Source organism: Pangasianodon hypophthalmus, chromosome 9 (assembly GCF_027358585.1).
Source record: "Pangasianodon hypophthalmus isolate fPanHyp1 chromosome 9, fPanHyp1.pri, whole genome shotgun sequence".
Taxonomy (NCBI): Eukaryota; Metazoa; Chordata; class Actinopteri; order Siluriformes; family Pangasiidae; genus Pangasianodon; species Pangasianodon hypophthalmus.
In genome coordinates, this window is record NC_069718.1 from 14,526,039 (window position 1) to 14,553,793 (window position 27,755).

The 27,755-nt window shown below is 40.3% G+C and overlaps 1 protein-coding gene and 1 long non-coding RNA gene across 2 annotated transcripts in view; one reads left to right on the top strand and one right to left on the bottom strand.

Moving 5' to 3' along the window:
- The window catches only part of LOC128317026 (uncharacterized), a 64,045-nt gene extending 41,663 nt beyond the window's left edge, over positions 1–22,382 (top strand). Inside the window, exons 3-4 of the mRNA XM_053236576.1 lie at positions 9,419–15,843; positions 15,946–22,382. Coding sequence (XP_053092551.1) covers positions 9,600–15,843; positions 15,946–21,224 — 11,523 coding nt within the window. The 5' untranslated portion in view covers positions 9,419–9,599 and the 3' untranslated portion in view covers positions 21,225–22,382. The remainder of the gene's footprint in view (positions 1–9,418; positions 15,844–15,945) is intronic.
- An 869-nt stretch (positions 22,383–23,251) lies between these two features.
- On the bottom strand, positions 23,252–27,092 carry LOC128318915 (uncharacterized). Its single transcript, XR_008302342.1, has 3 exons — positions 26,806–27,092; positions 26,631–26,686; positions 23,252–23,307 (listed from the first exon to the last, which is right to left on the bottom strand). It is a non-coding gene; the product is annotated as an uncharacterized LOC128318915 (long non-coding RNA).
- Positions 27,093–27,755: the final 663 nt, after the last annotated feature.

Consider the following 27,755-nt stretch of genomic DNA (forward strand, 5'->3'; position numbering starts at 1 on the left):
TCTTCCTAGGCATCTGCTGGTGGCTGTAGGCATCTAATGAGCCTAGTAATACAGCTCATTAACCCTGTAGGATCTCTAACACACACACACACACACACACACACAAGAGTGTGTGAATGAGAGGCCTCAGATGTCCAGCAGGATAGAGAAAAGCAAGCATTAGCTCTCTCATTGATCTCAGGCTTCTCACAGGGGGATATTTGTGAATTTGAAAAATAAAGTCATCCTGGAGCAGCAGAGGAAGATGAATAGGGTTCTGTGCTGGGCTGCTAGGTGGACTGAACCCCTCTGTTTTGGGTTGTTTTTCCCCTCCATCAGAGCGGGTACACTAGGCTGCCTGTGCAGAGAGGGGGCGGAAGCAGGACGTGGATGTGTAAAGTGATCTGCAGACCCGCACAGAGCCCCTTTTCAGCACCGGCTGTTCGCCACGCTGCTGCGACACATCAGGCAGTCCTCCATCCACATAAACAGCAGCTCACATCAGGGACATCCCAGCATGCACGAGCACCCCGCCGCCAGCCTCAAAGCCTTACCATGAGAGTGAAAGCTATTCACCAGAGGGACTGGCAAACTCACTGACCAAATTTTAGACCACTGAAATACTGCAGTTCAGTGCAAAAACAACCCTCAGGCATTTTCCAAATGCTGAAATGATTAAATTAATTATGCTTATTATTTTCATTCATCATAATTCCTCAGGTGGGAGGGTGAATTAAGGAAGCTGAGCTTCAAGCTGTTTCTCACTCAGGACGATATCTGCGTTCTCTCCAGGTCTGACAGCTCCTTCCTCTTCTGAAGGCTCCCTTCTGTTACTGTCGTTCCTATGATCAAATCTTTTCAGCTTTCTGAGTGTCAAGGCATTGTGAAATGCCATAATGTTCATTATATTTCAGCACAGGGGGACTCTTCCAGGTACAGTAGTAGGTTATTATCCTGGGGTCATTTAAAATTGCTTCTTCAGAGAGCTGGTCATGGGTTGGGTAATTAGTCTGTGCCACACTGGAATCCAGAGCACTCCGTCCATCAGTTTCCCTTCATTTTTTTTTTAAATTGCTTTAGATATTTCCAAACCATTACTATAAAGTGGTTTGAACAGGATGCATACCACGTGGGCTCCCACAGCACAAAATAAACAATCACAATAAAAGAATATAGTTAGAGTCAGAGAGCAGTGGGTGCAGAAAAGGCACTGGCTTGGTGCTGAATGTGTGAGCCCTTTGTGTGAATGAGTCTACTTGTTATTGTTTCCACTGGTGACTGTAGGTTCTTGTCTGAGGTGCCTTTATAGCCACTGCCTCTGTGTGAGGAATATGTGACTGTGTGTTAAACGTACACGTATGTGAAAATATGTGGTTTTGTTTGTTAAAGAATAATAGAATTTAGTAAAGTTCAAAGTTTCCAATAGAATTCAGAACTAATTTTTTCTATCTAGGATTCTTCTCAGACAGAAGAATCATTTACTATCTTTCAGTTTTTCTTTGTGCCAATATTAGCTAGACCAAACAGTATTAAGAGACTGTACACTTGTATTTTACTGCCTGACTTTCAAATATCACATTATGTACTGATATACTTAAAAAGGCTGAGTTGTAATTGAGTCATTAGGACATTTCCTTAGACTATTTAAAGGTACTCTGCTTTAGGAAAATGCTAGTACAACGTGACTCATGCATTCAGTGCCTGGAATTCCCTTCTGCTTTTGGCTGGCCAACTACTGCTTTTGGCCCTGCAGGGAAAACTTAAATAGAATGTGCCAAATAAATGAAATAATGATGTGACTGCAGTGAACCACTCATCTTACTGATGGCCAAAGGCTGCTTTACAAACAAAAAAACACACTTATAGCAATTTATTCCAGAAAAGATAATATGCAGTCCTCCTTTTTTTTCAAGTCTCAAGTTTCTTTCAAGTATACTTATATTTTTTTCTCAATTATTCTCTTAATCGCCCCTTTAAACCGCACCTCTGAATGCTCATATACTTAATGTGTCCTCTCCTTAAACTTTGCACTCTTGCCCCTGGTTTTTAACCTTGGACTGTTAGTGAGATCACTGCTTTCAAAGCCTTCTTTTCACCTCGAGGTTCTGCTTACTCTTACACTTGTAGTAGCAGAGACCTGACCTGGCGGAGCCCATTCCCTCCTCCCTAAGCCCATTCCAGCTTTCGCTGCTATCAGCAATGCTATCGCCTCGCTGTGAATAAGGAAACAACAGAGAATGGGGATTAAAGTATCCCTGTTCATGCATTATATTTAAGTGGCAATCCCTTTCATGCAGGAAGGAGATGAGATTGGAGCATTTGAGAGAGACTGAAGGAAAGGGAGGTAAAAGGTAGATCGGCTGAGCCTTGATCAGATGATCCTGCCAACTTTGTGGGAAATGTCTGATTTCCTGCCCATCATTCCTCTTGGTTTTTTTTTTTGTTTGTTTGTTTTTTTTTGACAGAATTTCATAGGGCCTGTTTGTGTGCATGAACGTGTGTGCATGTGTGCCATGGTGTTTACATTAATCACGCTAAACTTCAGTAGTGCCCATATGAGTTTGGTATTAGAACATAAAGTAGCAAATGTGTACAGATATTGAGACATATACAAAAGCAATATAAATGTATCTATATAATTTTTCAAAACACCCATGTGAAGGTAATTGCTTATGCTGACACATGTTTATGAAATATAAAGACAGGAACTGGAAGTAGAGTGCAGGGCCAGAATTCTTCAACCGGCAGGCAGGAAGTCCATAAGGGTGAGCCCAGGGTGTCTTATCCCCATATATTACCATATACCTGCCACTCAAGCTGACATCCTCACACCAACACACACACGCACACGCACACACACACACACACACCATTTTATATATTATAACAAATAGTATTCAGCAAAGAACTAAATCAGTTGTTTAATTGTTGTACCCTCTGTCTTGGTGCACTCGGTCCTCGCAGCTGATTAGAACACACATAATTTGTCATCACAATTCAGAAATAATTCCTGAGTGACATAATTGGCCATAGCTGAGCTCTTTCTCAGATGAGAAGCCATATGGACACAGACGCTAGGGCGCAGTTTGGCAGTGAGTCTTAGGCCATCATTTTAGCTCAGACTATCCCTAAATGAACTCCATAGTGCGCTTTTAGTGAAACAGAGTGAGAGAAGCAGCGTTCTTCCTTGGGCTGATGTCGGCTTTGGAGGCTGCTGAGAGGATATGGAAAGAAATGGAAGTAAACACCAACCTTAGCCAAGCTCCTAGAACCCACATATCATCGATCAGAGCCAAGCTTCTAGAACTTTTTCATGTCCTATGACAGATGGTGTCTCTTTTTTCTCTCTCTCTCACACACAAAGTCTCTCACTGAGAGCAAATAAATGCAAATCAGAGGCCAAGAACCAGGTCCTGCAATGGATGAGTCTTTGAATGAAAATACCTATGGCAAGATAAATTGTCAACTATTAAGATGGATTTGAAAAAAGGCTTGCATATGAAATATTACTGAACAGAAGATGATGAATTTATGAAAGCGATGAATGAGCTAGTTGAGTAACATAATAAATTGCACTCGATACAAGGAATGTGATTCATTCTACTTGTTTCAGCTGACTGGCCTTGTTGTCTGCTTCCAACACATTTTGGACCAAAAATGGTTTTTAGAAAAGATTTTCTCTTCATACATTTGTACTTTTTGAAGTAGCAACCAAACAGTCTGCCCCCGGCTAGAGCATGATCTAGATAATACTAAGCTTTTTGTGGAAAAGTGACACCAAAGACTGATATTATAAAGTACTTAAACTAAGATCATCATGGTTATCAAGGTTTAAAACAAAAGAATCGCCAACATTTTTTTAAAAATATCCTGTAAGTTGAGTCATCCCTTGTTACTATAGCATATTCTTCCCGCTTGCTCAGGTCCTGAGTAATATTCCATGACCTGCTAGGCATTTGGGAAATTGTGTCAAAAAGTGGGAAAAAATTACTTTTTAAATGCCCCGAAACAAAGATTCCATCATGTTTGTGGAATGATGTGGTTAGCAATATGGAAACAGACTGGGTCAAAAATGTACTGGTAATAAAAACTGTCTGAAGGAGAGGAAAAGGGGAAACTTGGGAGGGGGTATGGGGAGCTTCTGGAATTACATACTGAAACACCCCCATCCCACACACACACACACACACACGCTTTTGTCTTACTATCCTTACTCTCCTTGTGAGGACCTTCTATTTACATAATTATTAATGTAGCTAATTAATACTTCGGTGTACACCTTAATCAAACCTTAACCTCAGTAACCAAAATAAAAAGTTTTGGCTCTTTTAGTTTTTAAAATAAAAGCTGCAGTTTTTGTAAAAATAAATAAACAGAGAAACAAACAGCCAAATGTCCTCACAAGGTCAAAACTGTCAGACATTTGGTCCCCACCAAGATATAAAAGCATGCCTACACACACACATAAACACACACACACAAACACACACACACTTCTAACCACATTTTTGGGAAGGAGGGTGTCTCTAGCCTGTGGTGGCGTGTGGGTCACCATCCAGGTTCCTTAAATTGCATCCCAAAATAGGCCTATAACCTCTGATAAAAACCTCATTCAGAGTCAGGCAGAAAGCTAAGTAAACGTCTCATGCACATTTTGCACAAAGTGATATAAATGGACTGCCTTGCTACTTCAGCTCTTTTTAATATCTATATATCAAAAAATGTCAGATTAGACAAATTTCTTTCCACTGCCCCAAAATTAATCCTTTCTTTTCACTTTTAGAAGAATTGGCTGAGGCCAGGCACAGTTTGCCACCCATTGCTGACATTTCTCAAGTCAAATACTCTTGAAAGGCAATTTGCTTGGATAATGGATGTTTCCTAAAATAAAAAGAAGGTCGTTCTTCAGAAGGCTGGTTTGGCCATGGGTCTGCTGTAAATGTGCCAGTCATTTTTAGGGAATGTGTTGGTGCTACCTTAGCCCATAGCCGTGTTTGAGAGTGTGAGGAATGCAGTTTGAGAGATTTAAATTGTTACCTGACCCATTCTCTCTAAGTAAGCTCAGAGGATTGGGACACAATCTGGACACACTGTAAGCAACTTTAACCCTTCCAATCTCACTAATCCTCACTCACACCCACACACAAACACACACACACACTTTTTCACTCCCTTCTCTAACATCTAGGCAAATGGCATGAGAAGATAGCTCAGTGCACCAGGTGTTTGGAGAAGCTGACGATGTCAGCAAGGTTACCCAGCATTCCTTACAGGTTTACAGTCAGATGAAGAGGGCCATTGTGTGTAAAAGTTTAGGCATCTTAAAGATGCAGCCTTGGTATTTGGTCTTCTTCTTAATGTGGAAGCCTGGCTAATAGTTTAGAGTCTAGTGGCACATCCTGAATCAAACAGAAAATAAATGTGCATACATGTGCACTACATGTGTGTGTGAGTAATGATAGTGTGAATAAATGTGTAGAAGGCTGTGGGGATTAGAAAGGGATGCTTTAGTGCTTCAATGTCTCAGATAAACAGGTGATTTTTCTCTTTCACTGGACTTTGTGTGGTTTTGTCTCACTGGAATCTAGAGGATGGATCTAGATGGTTATTATTTATATTTCATAAATGTCAACATCAAATATCAAGCAGTGTGTTTCAGCAATGGGTTAAACTAAATCCGTATTTATCAGAACGTAGGCTGACTCAGCTACTTAGACAGGAGTGAAATCACGTTCATTACCTAATAACAAATCATTTGGGGCCCCAGGAGTTCACACCTCAAAGCTATGAAGACAATTTATGCTTCATTTAAGCCTGAGTAATGGAAAACTAAGTGCTCGGATGCCATATGCAGCATTAGATAAACAGACTGCCTGCAGAAAGATCCTTAGAAATGATGGTAGTATGATCTCAGTTGAAAAATGGCATGAGAGTCTCTAAGCATAACAAAAGCACATTTTTGCTTTAGCTTACACTACATACATTGGGGGAGGGTAAGGAAAGCTCAGGAAATTGGCTTTTCACTTTAGCTCTTCTTTTATACTGTGAGAAAGAATAAGCCAGAAAAAATTTAAACACACTCTGAAAAACCCTAACTAACACACAGACAAGAGGGTAAAGAGGAAAGACAGATGAAACATTTTAGATTGCACTCACACACAGAGCTTGTTTACATTTCAGTTTGTGCACACACACATGCTCAAAAGGAACCCCCCTGTCAGCCCATAATGTCATCTGGGTGGTGTGTTTGGTGTGGCCATATGGAGCTCATGGTGGTGTGTGTGGTGCAGGCTGACTTGACACTAAGCCTGAGGAACACACAGGCTTGCCTTAATTGACTTATAAAAGTGCCTAAAATTCTATTTTATGGCACCATTTTAAGACAACTTGCATAGAGTGTGATATCAAGTCATACTTAGTAATCAAATGTGTCACAGGCACAGGCCTTTATTTGCTAGCCAAACTTCCATAAACTTTAATCTGGCTTGCAGAAAAAAGTAAAAACAAAAAGATCTGACTGGCTAGATATTTAGAGTCACACCAAATAGGCAGTTTGATAGAATTACAGCATTAATGCTTTGAGATCGCCTAGCTGGCAGGAAACCTGGCAGCCATGTGCTTATAGATTTGCATTAGGAATGTCAAGCTGACAGTTGTGAAGATATAAATGAGCCCGCACTCGTTGTGCACTGACAGCTGTGGATTTGGTGCTACTTCTGATAGGCCCCTGCGATCACAGCACTGTGTGCTTTGTTGTTAGAGGCAGCTTGCATCCTCTCTGCCACTTTTCCAAGGGGCTGGCTAACCTGGACAAATAGTGAATGGGGTATGATATATGGATTAAGCAGGACTGTCCAGGGAGTTCCCACTGGGGAATTTGCACGCTTCCATTCTGCTTTCACAGAGGAGCAGACATACTGCCTTTGACTGCACCTGGAGCTGGAGAGAGGATGTGACTTTTCACAGGCTGATCCAAACCCAGGCAGAGCTCAGTCTCCAAACCAATATGCTAAATACCAGAGCCAGGCTGAGGACAGGGTCTTGGAAATAGGGCTCTTTCAGAAGCGCTGTAAAAAAAAATCAATGCAGCTTAACCTGCAGGATCTAAGCCATTGTGCCTGGAAGAAGTAAAATGATACCTGTTTGTATTAAAATGGTTTTTACTACTCAGGTATGTTCCTTAAATCTGTAATAGTAAGGTAGTAGTAATAGTTTTCTAAGCCACAATATAGGACTGAAATCAACAAGTGCGGCAAGTGCAGGCTGCACAGTCGCTAGGATAATGGGCCATAAATGCACATTCTGTCTCAGCCCTACTGAAAGCATTCACAGGAATTCAGCAAGGTCATAATGTGAATCTGACATGATTTTAGGAGGAAAAAAATGTGTTTAATAGACAAGTTTTTTCTGGGTTATTTGTAAAAATATGCCTCAATAGATATATTAATTATATCTGTTGCCAAAATTTGATATTCCATCATTAGAGATTTTATGAAGCATTTTTTATTCTGTTATAAACAAGTTTATAAGTCATTTATGTATCATGATATGAATTTGTAGATGCATCATATTCGTCACTATCAAAAGCATGTGTATGTGAGAGTTGTTTAAAATGACTTCATCATTTTTGGAGAGTGGAAAGGAACAGATAAGTTTTAAAACACAGGAATTTGGCTGTATTACTTCAAAAGGAACCCCAGGGCTCAACTTTGTTTCCATTGCGAAAGCAAGATTTGACAATATTGATGACATTTTTACTTCTGAGACAAGTTTGGTCATGCTGGGGTTTCTTGTAGCTTCTACTTAAATGACTGTGAAGTATTTACTCGTACTTTCTAAAACAGATTGCCATTTTAAATATATCTTTTGACCTCAGAAGGCAGGTCATATATGACACATATCACATCCTTTACAATACTGCTCTGATAATGGCAGTTTAAAGAGGCAACTTACCACCCAGGTCTAAGTATGAATTGCTTACAGATATATACAGATATAATGAGTGTTGATATGCATGTGGTGGTGCAACAGGTAGCATTTCTGCCTCATAGCTCTAAGATCTTCTCCCCGTGTATGCATATGTTTCTTCTGTTTCTTCTCACCTTCCAAAAACATGCCAGAATTGGTTAATCTAAATTGTCCCTAGGTGTGAATGTGTGTGCATACTGCCCTGTAATGGACTGGCATCCGATCCAGTGTGTATTCCTGCCTTGTGCCAGTGTTCCCGGGATACACTCCAGATCCACCGTGACAAGGATAACGTTATTACTGAAAAAGAATGAATGAATGATATGTATGTGGAAGATGTGTGCTGCCCTGTGGTCTTTTTCTTCTCTCTTGTGAAATAGTCTCAATATCTCAATATCGTGTGTGTAGTCAGCTTCTTTGACCTTGGAAGCTCAGGGGCAAGCATGGTGGAAGATAAATGTGATATATATATATATATATATATATATATATATATATATATATATATATATATACACAAATAGACCATTATTTAAATTTCTGCAAAAACTGGGGAGAGACTGCATGAAGTGGGCTTTTGGTTAACCATTATATATATTACATTCTGCTACTGAATACTTGCTTATAGCATAAGCACAAACTAAGCTGCAGGAGGCCAAAGTAAACTTAGATAGAAGCAGTGTCTGAGACGCCTTAAGAATGACAACCACCTGTCCCAGCTCACAACTCACAACTTATGAGTATCACGCAATCATTCACTGCAAATGAAAATAATAAGCCCAAGACATTTTCTATGGCAAGCTAATGATTGACATGGAATGTAATGAATTCCTAGTGTTTGGCAGAGGAGCAGAAGAACAAACAGAACTAAGCCCTGGTTTAAGAAGCAGTATATTGAATCACAAACAGGAAAAAAGTTTCACAGCATTACATAGTTTACATTTTCACTTTTTTCACACCAGAATAGTTATCTGACAGTTCAAATCACAGTTGTCTGAGTGTAAGTAAATTATTACAAATGTCAAAAATAGCTGGCAGCTTTTGAACAGCTTTTGAAGAATAGCTGGCAGCAGATTGTGAATAGTAGTTCTTATTGACAAGTGTAGGGGTTTGTTTTTGGGTTTTTTTTTTTTTTTTTTTTTTTTTGCAAATCTGATATGATGCTGCCCTCTTTTGGTGAGATATGGTTTTGCTTTTTGTCAGTACCTTTATCTTCTCAGCTCTACAATCCTAGACTGTTAAAATAAATGTTCAAATGCCAAACAGTGCACATGTGTACCAAAGAGGTATTTTGTAGTAAAACATTATGCTGATACAATTAGCAGATATAATGGTAAATTTAATGTTAATTTAGTCTTAACTTTGTTTCAATTAATTTCAATGTAAATTCTGGATCAATATATTGTGAGTGTAAAGAGAATTGACAATCCTTACATCCCATTACTTTATATTTTCTCTCTTTTCCGTCCAGGGCTTCAAGATGATGACAGATGATCATTTGCTCATTGATGAAATGAGGAGATAAGAGAGAAGATATAATCTCATTCTTTCTGCTCATGCCACTGGAGATTGTTCCAGACTACAGCAGAATGTCATTGTGTCACAGACTCCATAGATAAGGAGCAGCCTGCTGAATCAGCCACATCGGCATCATGGCAGGAGAGGCTAAACGGACATATGCCACCAAAGAGCTGGATGCAGAGACCAACCAGAAAGAAAAGAAGCTTGCTGAGCAGTTCAATGAGAAAGCATTGCAAGGATCCCCTGAGCACTTTCAAAATGTGTGTGTGGAGTCACAGACTGTTAACAATAATACTAAGTTTGTAGAAAAGGAGAAAGACAACACTCAACAACGTGAAGCTGTTATCCGGCCACAACAGGCAGGAAAAATTGATTTCAAGTCATTGCAGAACCGTTCGAACTTCGCCAGTGATAGAACATGGCCTAATGGCAAGGTCAGTCCTCAGTCTCCAAGTGGGAAAAGTCGCATTCGGGATAAGGGGAAAAAGTCAGGAAAAACAGAGCGTGCTAACCCACAGCAGCTGTGCAGACTGAGTACTACAAATTCACGTTCCAATCCCACAATAGGGATAGCCTATCCACAGCAGAAGCTTTCACCTCCCAAGAAGCTGGAGGCCAGCCGGGGCCCTGTCTCAGGCAGCTACAGGTTTCATGTACCAAATATCCCAGAGCGAGAGGCAGAACTGCAGCAGGAGGAGTTCAACCTCAACCGCTGTTTCCAGGAGGGCTCTAACCTCATATCTCCAAGCTATACCTCACAACCTGTGGGCTCTGCAGCAGGGGGCTCTTCTCACCAGCACCCACCATCCACTGCAACTCAGCAGCAACCTGCTGCATTGGAGACCAATAATACACAACCTGTCAACCAAATGCTTTTCCCTGACTTTCAGCTGAGTGGAGCTGACATGTGGCAGTCTCCTGACAGGGCTTTCAGTAATGCAAGTTTTGGGGTCCCATCACAAAAGTCTAACAGTGTTGTGGAAGTGAACAAACCCAATGGCTTTGTCCCATTACCATTTCAGTATGGGTATCCACTGCTGGATAATGCAGATTCATTTCCCTGTGATCAGAACCCACAGCCACAAGATTTAATAGAAGGATCTTTGGGTCCTAACCAAGTGACCCAAAACTCATTTTCTTTTCAATCCTCTGGGGAGGAGCATGAGGTTGTGCAAAGCAATACAAAACTGAGTTATGAACAGTCAGAGGACAGGCAATATTGTTTACAATCCAAACCTCCCCAGTATGTGCAGACTCCCCATGCTATACCATCATCAGTCCATTGCACAAGAAGCATAGGCGATGGTGTTAGTAATGGTGATAGCAAAGAATCAAATAATCAACAACCAGATAAGAAAAAGAGTGCTTTATCTGACAAGTCAGATCATTTTTGTCCAGTAGACACTAGGGATATAGGTGCTATTGCAGGGGGTAAAAGAGGTTACCATTCAAAAAACAGTACTTCTAGTCAAAGAATTCTTATTCAAGGCAGTGTACATCACATCAGAAATATTGCACAGAGTCAAGGTCCTCCAATTCACTTTTCAAAAAAAAATTACAACAGTTCCCCAACAAATATCATCCATGTGGGCTCAGCACCTCTTGACAAAAACAGTAGAGTAGCACAGCCATGGGAAGGGCCCAACAAAGCCTTCCCATTACCCTTAGATCAGAACTCTACCCCATACCCATTTCAGTGCCAACCTCCCCTTGAGCAAAGACAAAATGCAGGAATTAACAGCCGCATGCCCTGGCAACAGATCCGCCTTACTGCAGCCATGCCAAACCAAAACAGGATTGAGCTTTCCAGGCAACTTAGTAATCAGCAAATGGCTTTTTTGATAACTCCTTCTGACTGGAAAGAGGATAGTAAGTCTCAAAAAAGTAACACCCAGAAAAGCTCCAACGATTTTCCCAACAATAGAGCCAGTGAGGCTTTTTCAAAACTGAGGCAAGACAGTGTCAAGCAGGGGTGTAATACAATATCACCATGTCAGTTTACAAATAAAGTGGAATCCAGCCAAAACCAAGTTGGAGATGCCAAAAATAAGTCATTATACTTTGCTGCAGTGCATGGGTCCACACCAAGAACCCCTAGTTACCCACCATTACATGTTCCGACTATGGAACTAATGATGGTGTCCCCATATGATTCACCCTCACACTCACCCATACAAAACCAAATGCCTAGCAGCACATGTTCATCTCTTTCACCAGACTCTACTAGCCCTGCCAGCAGTAGCTCTGATGACAGCCAGAAGGCATCTCCATCTCAGTTTTATAACCAGGTGCAAAATAAGGCATCACTAGACAACCTGAGTTCTAATCAGCATCACTACCATCCAGAAGTTTCCCGTAGCCTGCGGTACAACCAAGAAAAAGCCAAAGAAAATATTGTGAGTTTTTCATCAAATATAAGACATGCAAAATCTAATGTGGAAAGTGGGAAAGGTTGCATGGACAGCTATGGGGTGGAGCACCGTCCACCGCCACCATATTCAGCTCACCAGCTATTAGCTAGCTCTTTAGCCACAGCAAACCTTGACCAACTGGATGTACTTCTCACATGCAAGCAGTGTGATCAGAATTTTAATAACCTAGCTTCTTTTCTTGATCATAAGCAATACTGTGGACAGCATGCATTTGCACAAAATGACTTCAAAGATATTAGGAAAGTGGAAGACACAAGGAAATTTCATGCAGATAACACAAAAGCTATCTCATCTGGTACCAATTTTGCCATGTCACGGAGTTCATCTGATTTGCATATGTCCCTGCTAGGGCTTAACAAGAATGGAGAGATAATGCCTGACAGTGAAGCAAAAGTTGATGCAAAAGATGATCCTATGAAACTCATGCTGCCATCTGCACCACTCCCTGACTTAGAGATGGAAGATGCTAAGTTAGATAGTCTCATCACCGAGGCATTGAATGGACTTGGTTATCAGTCAGACAATGCAGAAATTGATAGTAGCTTTATTGATGCATTTGCAGATGATGAGATCACCACTACAAAATGCTCATCTAGCAGACAGACTCTAAAAACCAAAGACTCTGTAATGTTTGAGAGCCGAAGTAAGCATGAATTCACATCCAGTGAAAAATCATTAACACAGCAAAAGTATACCTTTGATGCAGACTTTGACTGCCTCACTGCTGAGAGCAAACATGCTGATGTTACCTACAAAGAAAATAACCAGGATTCAGAGGCACATACAGAAGGTACCAGAGAGGAGACCTCTCTTGTCAAGAGGGAATCCACTTTGGAGGAATCTAACACACGTACAGAGTGGGTTAATGAGACACAAAAGTCAGATAAGACAGCAGATGAAAGTGAGCTTGGTCCCAGGTTTCTCTTGTCCAGAAAGTTTTCAGAGAGAGGTGGACTCAAAACTTTACAAAGCAGCACCCCTTCAGTTAAAACACCTACTCCTCAATCCCCATCTGCCACTAGGAGTCCCACACCTCAGAGGCCAATAGTGAAGGAGAAGAAAAGAAAAAGGATTAGTGGAGGGAGTTGGAGTAAGGAGCTCATTCATAAAATAGTTCAGCAGAAAAATAAGCTTCATAAGCTCCATGTGAAAGGTACAAAAAACATGCAGTTCTCACTTGTGATGGAGAGGGTGACGCCCACTGTACAGAATCCTACCTTCAGGGAGTATGATTACATCTCTGATTCAGATGAGGACTGTGAGCCTGTGAAGATAGCCAGCCAGGGCCGTCTTAGTCAGAGCATCCGTTGCAAGTACACATATACAAAAGAATGTAAAGGAAGAATAAGGGCAGATAAGAACAGGGAAAGTCCATGGAAGCAAGACAAGATAGAGAGCTTTGAATTGAAGAAAGCCGAAACTGTCTCTCCACCCTCAATAAAAGAAATCTCTGGCCATCAGAGGGTGCGCAGGCGAAGCAGCAGATCTTCAACCAGCAGTGAACTCAGCACATCTGTGAGTGTCTCCAGTGAGAGCATCAATAGCCCTAAAAGCATTGATCGCACAGATTCAGACTGTGAAAAAAGAGTGGAGATAAGGAAAAAAGACCAGGATTCCTTTGATCAAGACAGATCTCCACAAAGAATACTAAAAGAGTCAAGCACATCATTAGCTTTGACCTTCACCAAAAACACAAAACATTATAGCACTGACAAGATTCTACTCTCTGAACTCAAAGACAGTTATACTACATCGAAGTGTTCAAATGTCATCAGTACAACAGAAGAGACTGCATCAGAACACACCTTGACTAAAAGTACTGTCAGCCTTGCAAGATTCAAAACCACCAGAGTAGAAGTAGAGGAAAAAATGGACCACTATGGCTCTGACATGGGAATTGCTGCAAACACAGAGGAGGCCACACCACTCAGCAAAGACTACAAAGATTACAAAGCTAGCATGCATCTCAGAAGGACTGGAATTACAGTGAATTCAGTGAAGACCAAAAATGATAAAGAAATCAAAAGAGATCATGCGTCATCAAAAGGAAAAACATTACACAAGAAGAAAGAGTCACACCAAGATTCAGAATCCTCACCAGCTTCCTTTGAGAACTTTAGTAATGATATTTCCACACTCAAAGAAAGAAAGACTGATCCGAGTGACTTATTTTCTGAGCCGCCATCACTTTGCAGTTCACTCATGGATGAAGTGTGTTTATCTTCTGCTAAACTTAATGATGCACTCCCACAGAAAGACAGAACCTGTCTTATGCCTTATACACTAGAACATGAACAGAGTCTTATGAAATCACCCCTTTCATTTGATACAACATCAATGTTTGGTGACCTTACAGTTGGTGGATTTGACAATAACCTGTACCCAGATATTCAACTACCTAAAGAGGGCTTCAGTCCAATAGAGACTGCAGCTGAAAAGAAAGAGCTGTTTGAGTCATCCTTTTCACCATTATTGGAGCAGAGAGATTGGAGCTTGATGGTTGACGTGACTCCTGAACTACCAGATGAGATTGCACAGTACAAAGAGGATTCAGACATATCAGATGATAAAAAGACCTGTTTTAACCCAGTCCCCTTCACACTGACAGAGAAAATAATGGACTACCATCCAAATCTCAATGGATGTGTCTCTGACGATGAGCTTGAGATAAAGAGAATTGTGACAGAACTTGAGAGCCAGCTCCAGTCAGCTAAGCTAAGTAGTCCTTCTCCACTTGACAATGAGCCACCAAAACACTTGACTATGAGTAAATTTTCGCCATTAAGACTGGATGATCATGAAAGTGAGAGTGATCAGGGTAGCATGGAGGTGGTTTGCCCATCAGAAAGCTTAGGACTTGCTGCACCAACTGACTCCCACTCAGAACTTTTCGCCGAACCTGACCTGCCATGGTCCAGTCCAGTTCAGTTTGGGTTAATGGGTGGACAGCAGTGCCTTCACACCCCAACACACACCACTGTGACAGACACCCCAATTCATTTAGGCCCAGAAACTTTACATGTAAAGAGTGGTGCAGAACTAAATATTATATCCACAGAGAAACCAGCAGAACTAAACAATGAGGAGAAAACTGGGAGCAGTGATCCTCTGGGCACAGCTACAAACAAATCAGAAGAGATGATTGAACAGGAAATATACACAGAAAACCTCATGAAAAGCCTAGAAGTGATCTCAGATTCTTTATCATCAGGGCTGGAATCAGCTCACTCATCTGTTCAGCAAAAAGAGTGCAGTGAAGAGCAGGAAAAAGAGGATGATGAAAAGACAGAAAAGACTAGGTTGACAAATGAGTCTGAAAGAGTGGACTCTAGATATTCTGTGGCAGAACTTAATGAGTGCTCATCAGATTTGAATAAAACATTATTGGAGCAGTCACCCAAGCTTATAACAGGTGACATTTGTGAGTCAAATTTAGGTAGCAAAACAGAAAACTCCAGTGATGTTGAGAGTAATGATGTCAGTCTGCGTGACAAGGACACACAGGTAAATGAGCTACAACCTGCAAGCACTTGTATTTCAATCAATGACTCAGAAGAATCAAAATTATCATCTATTATATTTGATCATAAAACTTGTGAACCACCAGTGGAGACAGGGAAAGTTAGTCCTGAACCAGATATTGTGGAAGATTTTAATTCAGAGGGCCCTCCCAACAATCCAAATGCTTCACCAGCATTACCAGATGTGCTTAAAGATGAAAGCACAAAGGCCCACAAACAGGAAAGCAGCCAAGCAGAAGAGATGTTCATAGAAACAAATGCTACGAAAGATTACAAAGATATGCTTGAATCTGCATCAGTAAATCATAGCACACAAGTTGATGAGACTGAAATTGACACAGTGGAGAGAGCAAGAGGTAACATAATGCCAGATAATGGTCCAGTCCTTGAGAGCATTAAGTCTCCTCATAGTGAAGACACCCAATCATGAAATTCTGAGAAATGACACAGACACTGAGATCACAAATTCGTGGAGAAATACAAGAGAATGACAAATTGAGCACTATGAGGCAACAAAAACAAAGAGGATCAGAGCTGTGAGGCCACATTGAGAAAGACATTTTCTGATGTGCACAATTTATGTGGAGAGAATGTACAAATCGATGTGAATGAGGATCCAAAACTAAAATCTGTACCACCAATTAGTCCATCACCACTGGTTTCTCCATACGTTCCTACAAAGAGTTCCCCCTTGCAAGGAGAAAAGAGTCTGTTATCAAGTTGTTGGACCAATATTAACATAATTAGCCCTGCTTTGATTGAAGAGACACTAACCTTTAAGAGTTCTGCAGATGTGGATATTGCTAGGTCACTACATTCTTGTGAGTCATCAGCCACAGCTACTGAGATAAGTAATGCTTTTGCTTCCAATGTGAACTTTGCAGAAACCACAGAAAGCAAAATATCTAGCCCCAGAACAATGTTAGCTGTGGACAGCATCTCCAAACCGGCTTTTTATGAGGCAAATGAGAAATCAGAAATATTGGATGTTAGCCAAAACAAAGACACATTGTATGAATTCAAACTAAGCCCAATGAATTACAGTGAAACACATTTCACTAGCTGCAGCCTAAGTTCTGAAACTTTAAATAAAAGTATTGATGTTCAGTCCAACATTAAGTCAAGCCCTAAAGACAGCCTCGGTCTCAATGCTTGTGCACTGACTCTCAATACACAGCTATCATCAAATTGTCGGCTCAGTCCAATACATGTTCAAAACGAGCTTGAATTAACTACCTATGATCACTTGGTTAAAATGGACATACCACATTTTCATGACACCACCAACCAAAATGATATTAAGTACTGCAGCATTTCATCCACCAATAATCACCACATGGAACATAGAGCTTCAGATGATACAGAACAACTCTCAAAACTTCACCAAGATAATATAAGCACTTGTAATGTTCCCATGGATTCTATTGGTTACATGGACTTAAACATCAATCTTCTGAGGAAGACAGATGCTGAGAATGTGGAGAGTCAGATAAATACTTTCAAGCTTGATGCATTGCCTCAGAAACCTATTATGTCCAATGTTCAAGAAACACCAAATCCTAAAGAGCAGTTACCAACAGAATCCATAAGTTTCATAAGTTTGCCAAACTCAGTGATGGGACAGTGCACAAAGCAGTCAGAAGTAAAGTCCTTACAAAAAAAAGGTAGCACACAGAATGCAGTTCAAGGGAAATTTCAGTGTGAAATATGCTTGATGTTCTTCCGTACTCTACCCGGTCTTAAGCGACACAAAGCCATGAAGCACACTGTTAAAACTGAAGGAATAATAGCACAAAAGCCAACTTTGAACAGCCAAGGCTTTGTACCACACCCAGTAGATAAGGAGCTGAAAGATAACATGAGTATCCTTGATCCAGTGGTCTTGCTGAATCCTGACAATGATGGCACACCTGTAACACATTGCGATCTAGCAACTCTTAATTCAGTACTTCAAGGCAAGGCAAAAGAATCACTTGTTTCAAAAAGTACAATGAATATTGACAAGGAGGACAAGCTTCCAATGATTGAGAAAGCAAAGAAAAATAACAAAATTAAAAGAAGCAAGAGCATGGATGTCACCAATGAAGGGTTCATTAACAAACTAGTAAAGAAGGACCCTTTCCCAGATGAATTGCTCAGTATACTTAAAACAGACATCCTACAGGCCATTTCCCCAGATTTTTCCAGTATGGCACAACCAGAATGTCCAAAGTCAATTGGAAAACTAAGCCCAGCTAACAGTCCCAATTATCAAGAGGTGAAAGTCACAGAAGGCATTCAGGGCATAGAAAGTGCTTGTGTTGATGAGCATGAGATAACAACATTGCCCAAGTGCCCTGTAATGTACCACCATGGAGCTGAAGGAGACAATAAAACAACAAAGCCAGAGAGTTGTGCAAGCCTAAATGCTTTAGAAAATAATGGGCAGGCAAATGACACCATTTCTGGGGAATATATTGGCATTAAAGAAATCTGTGATCCATGTGAGGATCCTTCAACTGCGATCAAAAGTGAGACAACCAGTTATCCCACAGATGAAAATGGTTCCCAATGTGAGGGTTATAAAGATCCACCAATAAGCCCCAGTGGGCTGGGCACTGACCTCAAAGATCTCTTTGATGATGAAAACACATTCTCTCAATTATTCCCAAGGAATGATGAAATGAAAAGGAAAAAGTGTGCACGTGTTTATGGTAAAAGTAACAAAAAGCAGAAACAAATGACAAGCTTAGTTTCTGACTATACTGGCTCAAACACATTTTCTGATAACAATGAGGAGTATAAGAAAAAGCCAGACAATATATTTGCTAGCACTCTGGATGACCATTGTGAATATGAAACTATATCACTTGATGATGCTAAAATGCTTGAGATGTGCCAAAAGAGCACGCTAAAAAGTTCTCCTCAGAAAAGTTTTCCACAAGATGTCATAACAGATCATCAGGTTGGGCATGAAGACACTCAAGAGACTAGAATTAGTGACTTTTTATGCCATACGGAAGATCCCATTCTAAATCCTACAGTGACCTTAAATGGATCTGAAGACAAAAATATAGACACAGGGTCAGATGCCAAGGAAAATGGTAAATCTGATGAGACTTGCCCTCTGCAGTTGGTCTGTGTTCAAGACAATGTCCCTCACTACCCAAGCATTGACATTCAGCACTTCAACACTACATTTCAGCTCCCTGAAATGCCGCTCTTTGAGTCTGAAAGAGATATGTCTGTGGTTGAGGCCATTGCACCCAAGAAATCCCCCAAGAAGCCCACAGAACGCAGGAATAGGAAACGAATTGAGACTGGACTGAAGCCCAAGGACAAGCAGTACAAATGCAAGGTGTGTTTCACATGGTTCCTCACATTAGGGGAGCTGGATTTCCACAAGCTTTCTCACAATCCTTCACCTCCTCCAACTTGTTATATGTGTGTCCAGCGCAAATTTAGCTCCCGTGAACAACTTCGAGACCATCTGAGGGAGAAGCATGTCAAGAATAAAGCAGGTGTCTGGACTTGTGGCATGTGCTTGAAGGAAATATCAGATGTGTGGATGTACAATGAACACCTGCGGGAGCATGCCACACAGTTTGCTCGAAAGGGTCAGTCTCAAAGTTCCCTGCTGGACATGCCAGGCTGCTTTATGCAGGAGAATGCTGTGAAGAACTTCATCTCTTCTATCATGCAACATCAATCAAAAAAGTCTATCAAGGGGGAAAATGCAAAATCATCTAAGGAAGAGAGGAAAGCTTCTACAGATGTCTCTGGAGTAGAGCAGAAATCCTCAGACATGTGTGAGCCTGAAACTATAAAGAGCAAAGGAGTAAGTGCTGGGGGAGGAAGCAAGCATAGTATATTCACACCCCTTGAAGTTCTACCCAAAGCAGACACTACCCCAAAAAATGTTGAAATGCATCCAAACTGCAAAGATCCCTCACGGGACTGTCACCACTGCGGCAAGCAGTTCCCAAAACCATTTAAGCTTCAGCGACACTTGGTGGTTCACAATTTGCAAAAGATTTTCATGTGTCACAAATGTCCGGTCTCATATCAGCAAGCAAAGGAGCTTAAAGATCACCTAAAAAGTGAACATGAGGAGGTGGATGAACCTGATTCAAAGCACACTACCCTGTACACGTGTGAGCTCTGTGCTGATGTTATGCATGTAATTAAGAAGTCTTTCATCTGCAGTACCTGCAACTACACTTTCTCTAAGAAAGAACAGTTTGATCGTCATATGGAGAAACACCTGGCAGGTGGTAGCAAGATATTTAAGTTTAGGGGAGTGGTGAGACCTTGCACACCCTGCAAGTCCAAAGACGATGACTTTGATTTGCCACCAAATAAGAAGAGGAAGGTACTGCCTGAGAATTCCCAAGAAAACAGCTTGAACATTGCCAGCATTGCATCTGTACACTTACAGCAGAGTACAGACATACAGGGTCTGAAACCAGTTATGGACAACTCTACATGCAACAGTACTGATGAAGACAAACAGCCTACTGACACAAATAACACAAGTGTAAAAATTGAGGACGTGGCAGAAGACCTTTCTGGGGCTCTAGAAGAACTGGGGCAGCATCAGCCCCAACTGGCTTCCGCTGAAAACACCTGTAATATGAAAACATTGACCAAGGAAGAAGATAATGAAGACTTACATGCACATGTCATTGAAAACACAGACACCAAAGAGGTTGGTACAGATTACAAGGGTTCCCTGACTAAGATCTGTGATGTTAAAGTAGAGGATGACTGTGGAGCAATTCAGACCACCTCAACAATGCCAATTCCAAATGAGAATATTGTCGCTGACAACAAGATTAAAGAATGCACTGATTTGGTAAATGCAGATGAGAAGGAGACTGATTCAGATCTGTGCAGTTTGCAGTTTCCTAATCAAACAAGTAAAAGCATGAAAAGCCATCAGTCAGAAGACCCTTTGCCTAAAGAGGACTATAGTCCTAATGTTATCAGACTGCCATCACTATCCAGTGAGATAAATCAACTGAGGCAGGACCAGATAAACAAATGTGCATCTACTGGGAGGAATGAAAATGAGCAAGTCATAAACAATATTGACCAGCCAGTATGTGTCCTGGTTAAAGAAAGAACACCTGTTAAGTCAGAGGAAACCATTAAACAATGCGTTGACAATAGCACAAAGTCCGGAAGCATTGGAGTCACAGATGCTGCAGGTGTAAATCATGCCAAGATTTCCCTCAGCTCCGTTACAGCTGAAGACAAGGACTGTGTGAAACTGAAAAAAAGGAAAGATCTCAAGATGATGCCAAGTTCTCCAAGAACAGCATCAACTGTTACACGTGAGAATCTTGGAATTGACCCAAAAGTCAAAAAGAAATTTCGGTCCAACAAATTTGAGAGACTGGCTGGTCAACGGAAAGGCGACATCTCTGTTGACTATCCTGTGCTCACATCAGTAAAGGATGAAATGACCAGTAACAAAATTGTCTCAAAGCACAAAATAGGAACTCTGGACCTACAACCAAAGAGAGGCTCTGACAATTTTTCATCCAAGAAAGGAGAGCTCGTCCGTCATTTGAATTGGGATTGCAGAGGGAAAAAAGGTGTGCCTGGTAGAGCCATTCATTCTGCCACCTCCAAGGTGTCAGTAACCTCCCTGAACAATTCATTTAATAAATCCCGTCCCAAGCTTGGGGTCAAGTCCGTAGAGACGCAATCTTATCATACTGCAGAGTCACATAACAGCCTCCTTAGCAAGCTATTTGGCCAAAGACTCACTGGTTTTAAGATTCCATTAAGGAAGGACACTTCTGAATCCATTAACTGAGAAGTCGATGCTACTAAGGAGGAGGGAACTACGTTATCCACTAGTTGATCAAGACAATTTATTAAATGAAAATGAGATTGTATGCCCCTCCTCTAAGAAATGATTTATCTTTTTAATTAGTCACTTTATTACCTTGTATCTTCTTGTAAATGTTTTCACATGATGGTGAGGACATGTGATAAAGTTTATAAATATGAAATGAACTAGCTGGTTTGCCAGCCAACTTTTACAAATAACTTTATTTTCTCTACCTTGAAGTTGAACATTAAGTTACAGAGTCTGTATTTCATGAAAAAAGAAAATAATTGAAAAAAAACAGTACTTGAAAGTTAACTGAGATTATTTTTTCAAATTATGCATGACACATTCACCACATGTTGTAGATGGGTTTTATTTTTCTTTTGTACAACAGTACCAAATGATATTCCATTTCTGAACTACATCAATGTGCCTATTTTGTACGATTCATAGAATTGCGCTTTCATACTCTTTTACCTTACTGTATTGCAGTGACATTCAATGTATTAGCTTTTGTATAAACATAATTGGTGCTATATTATTTTGATTTTTATTGTAATGTGAACACAAATGTCCTCTAACTGAAGGGAACATGTAGCGGATACATTCATCAAATCATTCTTGCTGGTACTATATAGTTTCTAGGGGAAATGAGAAAAAATACTGTGCAAAAAAAGGGTTGATATGTCAAAGTTTTAATTTGGTTTCCTCAAAAGAGGGCATTAGGAAAGCCTTTTTTCGTGACTAAATTCGGCATAATTTCTGTTTGATTTGATGAACTCAGGTGCTAACAAGGAAAACTCTTGCGCATGATCCCCTTATTAGGAATTCCTCTCATGCACTGATGTTACTACATACCAAATCCACAATCAGTTAGCTAGATGTCATCCAAATGTTTTATTATTATTACTATTATTTACTAGAACACAAAAGGTGCTTTATCTTGTTTATATGTATCTTATATTGTATTATATTGTAGGTAGATTATCTCTGGTGCAATGCATAATGTCAAAGTTCTATTTTAATAATGTGCAACAGATGAAGAGAATGAGAAAAGGGAATTGCTAGGCCTAGCAAAGGCTTATAAGTGGTTCACAAAATGCCTCATATAAAGTTGGTTATTAAAAATCTGCAGTCTTCCTTTGTTTCTTTGTCTTTACTAGTAGATGGAGCTGTGCACAAGTTGTTATGACACATCGAAAACTATTTGAATAATTGCTCATTAGTGTTAATTATGGTGAGCTATATTAGCAATCGACCATGAAATTCCCTCCACACACACAAATCCAATTGTGTGAATTTACTCTGGATCTCCTAATTGCCTTTATTGAGAATAGAAATGCAAAATGGTTACACTTATTTTTTTTTTAGAGAAGATGAATATAGATGCAGTTTTACAATGATAAATCAGACCTCAGAACCTTGGTCTGTCATTAAATGAGGACATGGCGTCTTCTTCATAGAGGTATTTCTATAGCAGTAAGGTAGACAAGGTTTTGGGTTTTATTACTGAGTAACAATAAAGTTCTGTTAGGCACTTAAGAGCATGTGTTGATTTAATGGTGCTACTTTAAATTATCAAGTAAAGGTGTTTATATGTAGTTACTGTCCAAATGTGCTTTAATGTGTGTCATATCTGTTGGTCTATCACGAATCAGAGTTTTAAATTGTATATTCATTCATCTATTTCTTTATTGTTTCATTACTTGCTCTACACCAACAACAGTAATGATCTTGTAAAAATGGCATAATAATTGCCACCCCCCCACCCCCCCCCCCCCCCACCCCCCCAAACAAAAAATATAATTACAGAAAAGATCGTAATACATAAGTAAATGAATCTTACTGATAAATCTTGACAAATGCCTTACTAGAACAGTAGATCACCCTTGACTACATGCTGATCTGGGCTGTTATTTTCAGATGGTAGTACACTCTGTGTTTAGTGGCTTGTATCCCTACATGAGTCACATTCACTATCACATAGGAATAAAAAGCCATAAGACACAGCAGCTTATACAGGGACACACCAGAGTTCCCTGGCTTTCAAAATAGCTTGTTCTACCTGGACAGAAGGACGGGGGCACAGAGAGACATTGTTATATTCAAATGTGAAACATCAGCTGGTGAACAAATTGTTTTGTAGGAATAATAAGCAGTGGTATTCTTTAAACCAGGAATAGCTGGTAATTGGTGTTGAAATCAAATATGTTGTGATATGACACTGATGATATTTTAAAGAGAAAAATGATTATGATATATGTGACATACTGTCAACACATTATCAAAAATGAAGGCCAAATACTGTATAGCTGACATTCTGGATATGGACTAGTGCTGAATTCTCATAATCATTTTGTTTAAACTCTAAATAATGAATTGCAATTATTTCAAGGATTTACTATTTGGAGGGAAAAAAACAGAAATTGATGCATTTCTGAGCTTATAACAGAAATGCAGTACAAATTGTCAGACAGTAGTTTCAACTTAGCATTAATGATTACTGATCAATCAAGGAAAAAGAGCAACAAAAACAAATCCAATAGTACCTCATGTATTGAAAGGTACCGGGAGCAGTAATTGCACAGCTCCTTGACAGTCCTGAACTGATTATTTAATCTGTGCGGGAAATCTCCAGGGAAGAGAGACGGCTTTGCTCTCTGAGGTGTAAAGACATTATCTGTGTGGCTGGCCCTGAAATAGCATTGGTTTTCCCAGCTGTTTGGCTGCCACACTGCCACTCAAGGAGGGCTGCAGATAGTGAGCAGATAGAAAGAGGTGACTGGTCAGCGGTAATGACGTGAGCAGGGTCCACTGCCTTTCTCTGCTCTTTCCCCCTCAACACCTCGATCCTACCAACTCCATCACTGCCCAATGCTACACTTAGCTTTGTGTTGATGGAATAAAACAGCATTCCATTACTCAGCCACAATGGGAGAGAAATAATAAAAGAGACAAAACAGCACTGGGGAACAGGAGAAAGTGATGGATGTGGTCCTGTTTGGTTCAGTAAGAGCTGTCAGCTCCCTCTATCATGACATGGCTGGGGATAATAAGCTCCCCTATTTGGCAGGGGGGAAATCATCATGCCACCTGTTTAGGATTCATTGGGGAAGGGAGATCAAGCCTCCATCTCATATATCCACAGGTGCAGTAGCTACAGATGAGGTGTGGAATGAGGTCCCTAATATGAAAAATAGGATGCATGCCACATGAAAGGTGGTAATGCTTAAGTAGGACAATGGCAATGTGTAAATCAGCATGGGTTTGTCTGTATCAACACTACAATGTACTTATGCAGTTCTTTACAAGCGTAGTCTTACAGGTCCTCGTGAGCTAGCATCATTTTCCCCATTAGTTGTAGTGAGACATTTACACGCTGCTTTTATTTCCATTCCATAATTTTTTGAAATATGAATCAGTAATAAAATATGCACCTCACATTGTGAAAAAGATCTGATCTTTTCTGCTCCCAGGGAGAGTTTTTCTTGCCTGTCAGTCTGATGAGAATTAAAGAGAGCCTTTATAAAGGCAGTAAGGCTAAGTGGTGTAACAAGTACACAAAAGACATTGTCTGTGATCTTTTAGCTGTATCTGTGTATTCAAACAAATCCCTACTAGGATTTACTTTAAATGTTCAAAAGCTGATATAAATCACAGGGTTTGGGATTATCTCTACTTAACTACTATTATTTATTCATACTTTTTCCCTGTACAGATGTGTACTGACACTACACAAGTAACCCTTGAGAAAGAAAATAAGGAAATGTCTATTTATCTTATTCATTAGTGTCAGACAAGCAGAAACTGCCCAGATGCCACTTCTTTAAAATTCTCCCTTTAATTTCCCAGGTAAAAAAAAAAGAAAAGAAACAAGTGATTGAGGCTGCTTCAGAGAGGAAATATAAACAAAGCAATTGGCTACATGGCCTCTGAGGGTTTGCTGATTGAAAGCTAGCTGCTGAACACCATCTCCATAATGAGGTGCTGCCCCAAAACCATCATCTAACGTGTCTAGATTTAGATCTACACTATTGCTTAAATTGTTTTTACAGCCCAGAAGGAACTGTGTGTTGCCTTGCAGCTCATATATAGAGAGCCAAGCATAATCAATCGTGTCGTTAATGAACTGGCCAGAGCTTATGTCAAAGGGAGACTAGTTTAGGAGCTACTGCTCTCATAAATCTTCATGGCATGGGGTCTTATTTGACCAATAATTTCAAATAAAGATTAATGGAGGCACAACCTGAAAACTACAATTACCATTACATTTGTAATACAAACAAAAGCTGTTTTTAACAATAGTGTTTGGGGATTGATAGTACTGTAGTGGTAGTCTTCAGGCAATATATATCGTTAATTTTTTATAGATCAAACCTGAGACTATTAGGCCTTTTGTGCAATCTATCTTCCTCCTAACAGTCATGCCCTGAAGGCCTTTCCGCCTAATGTGAATAGCAGCAGTGTGCCTTACATCCACAGCCAGTGTGTATATGTGTGTGTGTGTGTGTGTGTGTGTGTGTGTGTGTGTGTGGCCCAGCATGGAAGGAAATGGCATGGCCCATGGCAATGACTTCCTCATGACATATTTGATGAGTAAACCAGTGATTTGTTAGTGACAGTGATCTGATTCAGTGGTGACTGACAATCTATTACATCAGTTAAAGATTGACAGCACTGAATAATTTAACAGCCATTAATGCATGGATGTGCAGTGTTAACAGAAAATACAAGCAAACATTTTGACAGTGACAACAGTATATCTAAGATTAACTGTATAGTGAAGAGGAAACATCATTTCTGTGGCAGGAGAAATGACTTTCAGAAACAGCTGGGTCCACACTGATACAAAAATATATTGTGCACAACACCATGTAGATTCACTAGGAAATTTCAGACCTGACATTTCACACCTGAAAGATTTTTCTTTTTTGAAGCTTTAGACTGAGTTAGCAAAAGATTGCCTTTAAATTAGACTCTTATATATTTTATAAATTCAACATTTTTGTCATATAGTCTAATTTAGGTTCTCAGTATAGTGACTTTCAATTATGCTTTTAGTATTCTGAATAAGCTTTCTGGTTGTCCTTTGAATATAATTTTGGTCTTGCTCTGCTTAAGCTTATTAAAAAAGACCAGGATTATCTGAAGGCGACGCTCTAACAGATGCCCTAATGCTTTAATAGAGTGTATAAGAAGCCGAGGGACTGCAGAATCTCCCCTAATGCAGTGAAAGATCCATCAAGGCCTTGAGATATTCAACAGTTTTCCCTACATGTCTTGCTAGTGGAATGTGTTATAGGATTTAGAATGATCGATGTAAGTTAAATTCATTACATGTACATTGCAGACAGTTAGAAGATTAGTTGGTTCATCAATCAATATTACCTGTGGCAGACAGTGATGACAGATATGCACATCAATCAATCTAGTGAGTCCTGATCCTGTAAAGATAAACGTATCACTAATTCTATATAACACCACACAATTACTCTTATTCATACAATTAGACACTGAATGACTTCCATAAACATTTACTGATAGATGGCCATAGAGCACTCACCTGTGCAAGTACACTCCACCTGTGTCATTCTTCTTCCTCTGCTTGCGTTTTTCTTGCTCCACACATCCCTCCTTTTCACCTTCCACCTTGCTCTTTCTTTCACACTCACATAAGCATGCAAACTCTCTTTCACTCTCTCTCTCCACTCTTTCCATTCAGACAGGGGGATGAGTTGGTGGGTCCTCATCTGAGCGAGCCAGATATCGAGGCTCAGCTGCAGAGACTGACATCATCCTTCCAGCAGAGCAGGTTTTCCCCTCCTGTTTCTCTCTCTCCCTCTCTCTCTCTCTCTCTCTCTCTAACTCACTCTGACTCATTGGCTCACGGCTTTCTTCACTTCCCCCCCACCCCCACCAGTGTCATCACTATGGAGTAAGCCCTTCTGGTCTGAATGGAGTAGACTGGGTGCAAAACGAGAGCCAGGTGTGTTTTGCAAAAAGGGCTTATTTGGAACAACCTACCCCTTATACATACTCTTTTTATATCTAAGCCTAAGCCCAAGCTTAAACCCCTTAAAGTCTTAAGCTATTCATACTAAAGTGTATTATTCAGTATTTACTACTGAGTATTTATTAATTAGAGTGAATTCAAAGAGTGATAGAAAAGGGTCTGTAGTTCTGAGAATGAGGAATATAAGTCTGGGCACTGGGATGCTGAGAGTTTAAAGGGGTTAAAAAAAATAAGAGAAGAAAGTGTAGGCACGCAGACATCTCTGCTGTCCAAGGTTCTGAAAGAGATTGTTAAAAAGACAGCAGGGACCAAGCCAAGTACCAGGAAGGACTCTACCAGATAACAAAAGAAATGATTTTTCATGGACACCGTGGAAGAGAGACTAGCATTGTGGCCACATGGGTGGCACAGGGTGGTAGCTACCAACTTTAAAACATGCCTTGCCATTCCAACTGTGAGTGAGACCACATCTCTGAAGTCTATTGCATATCTAGCTCATG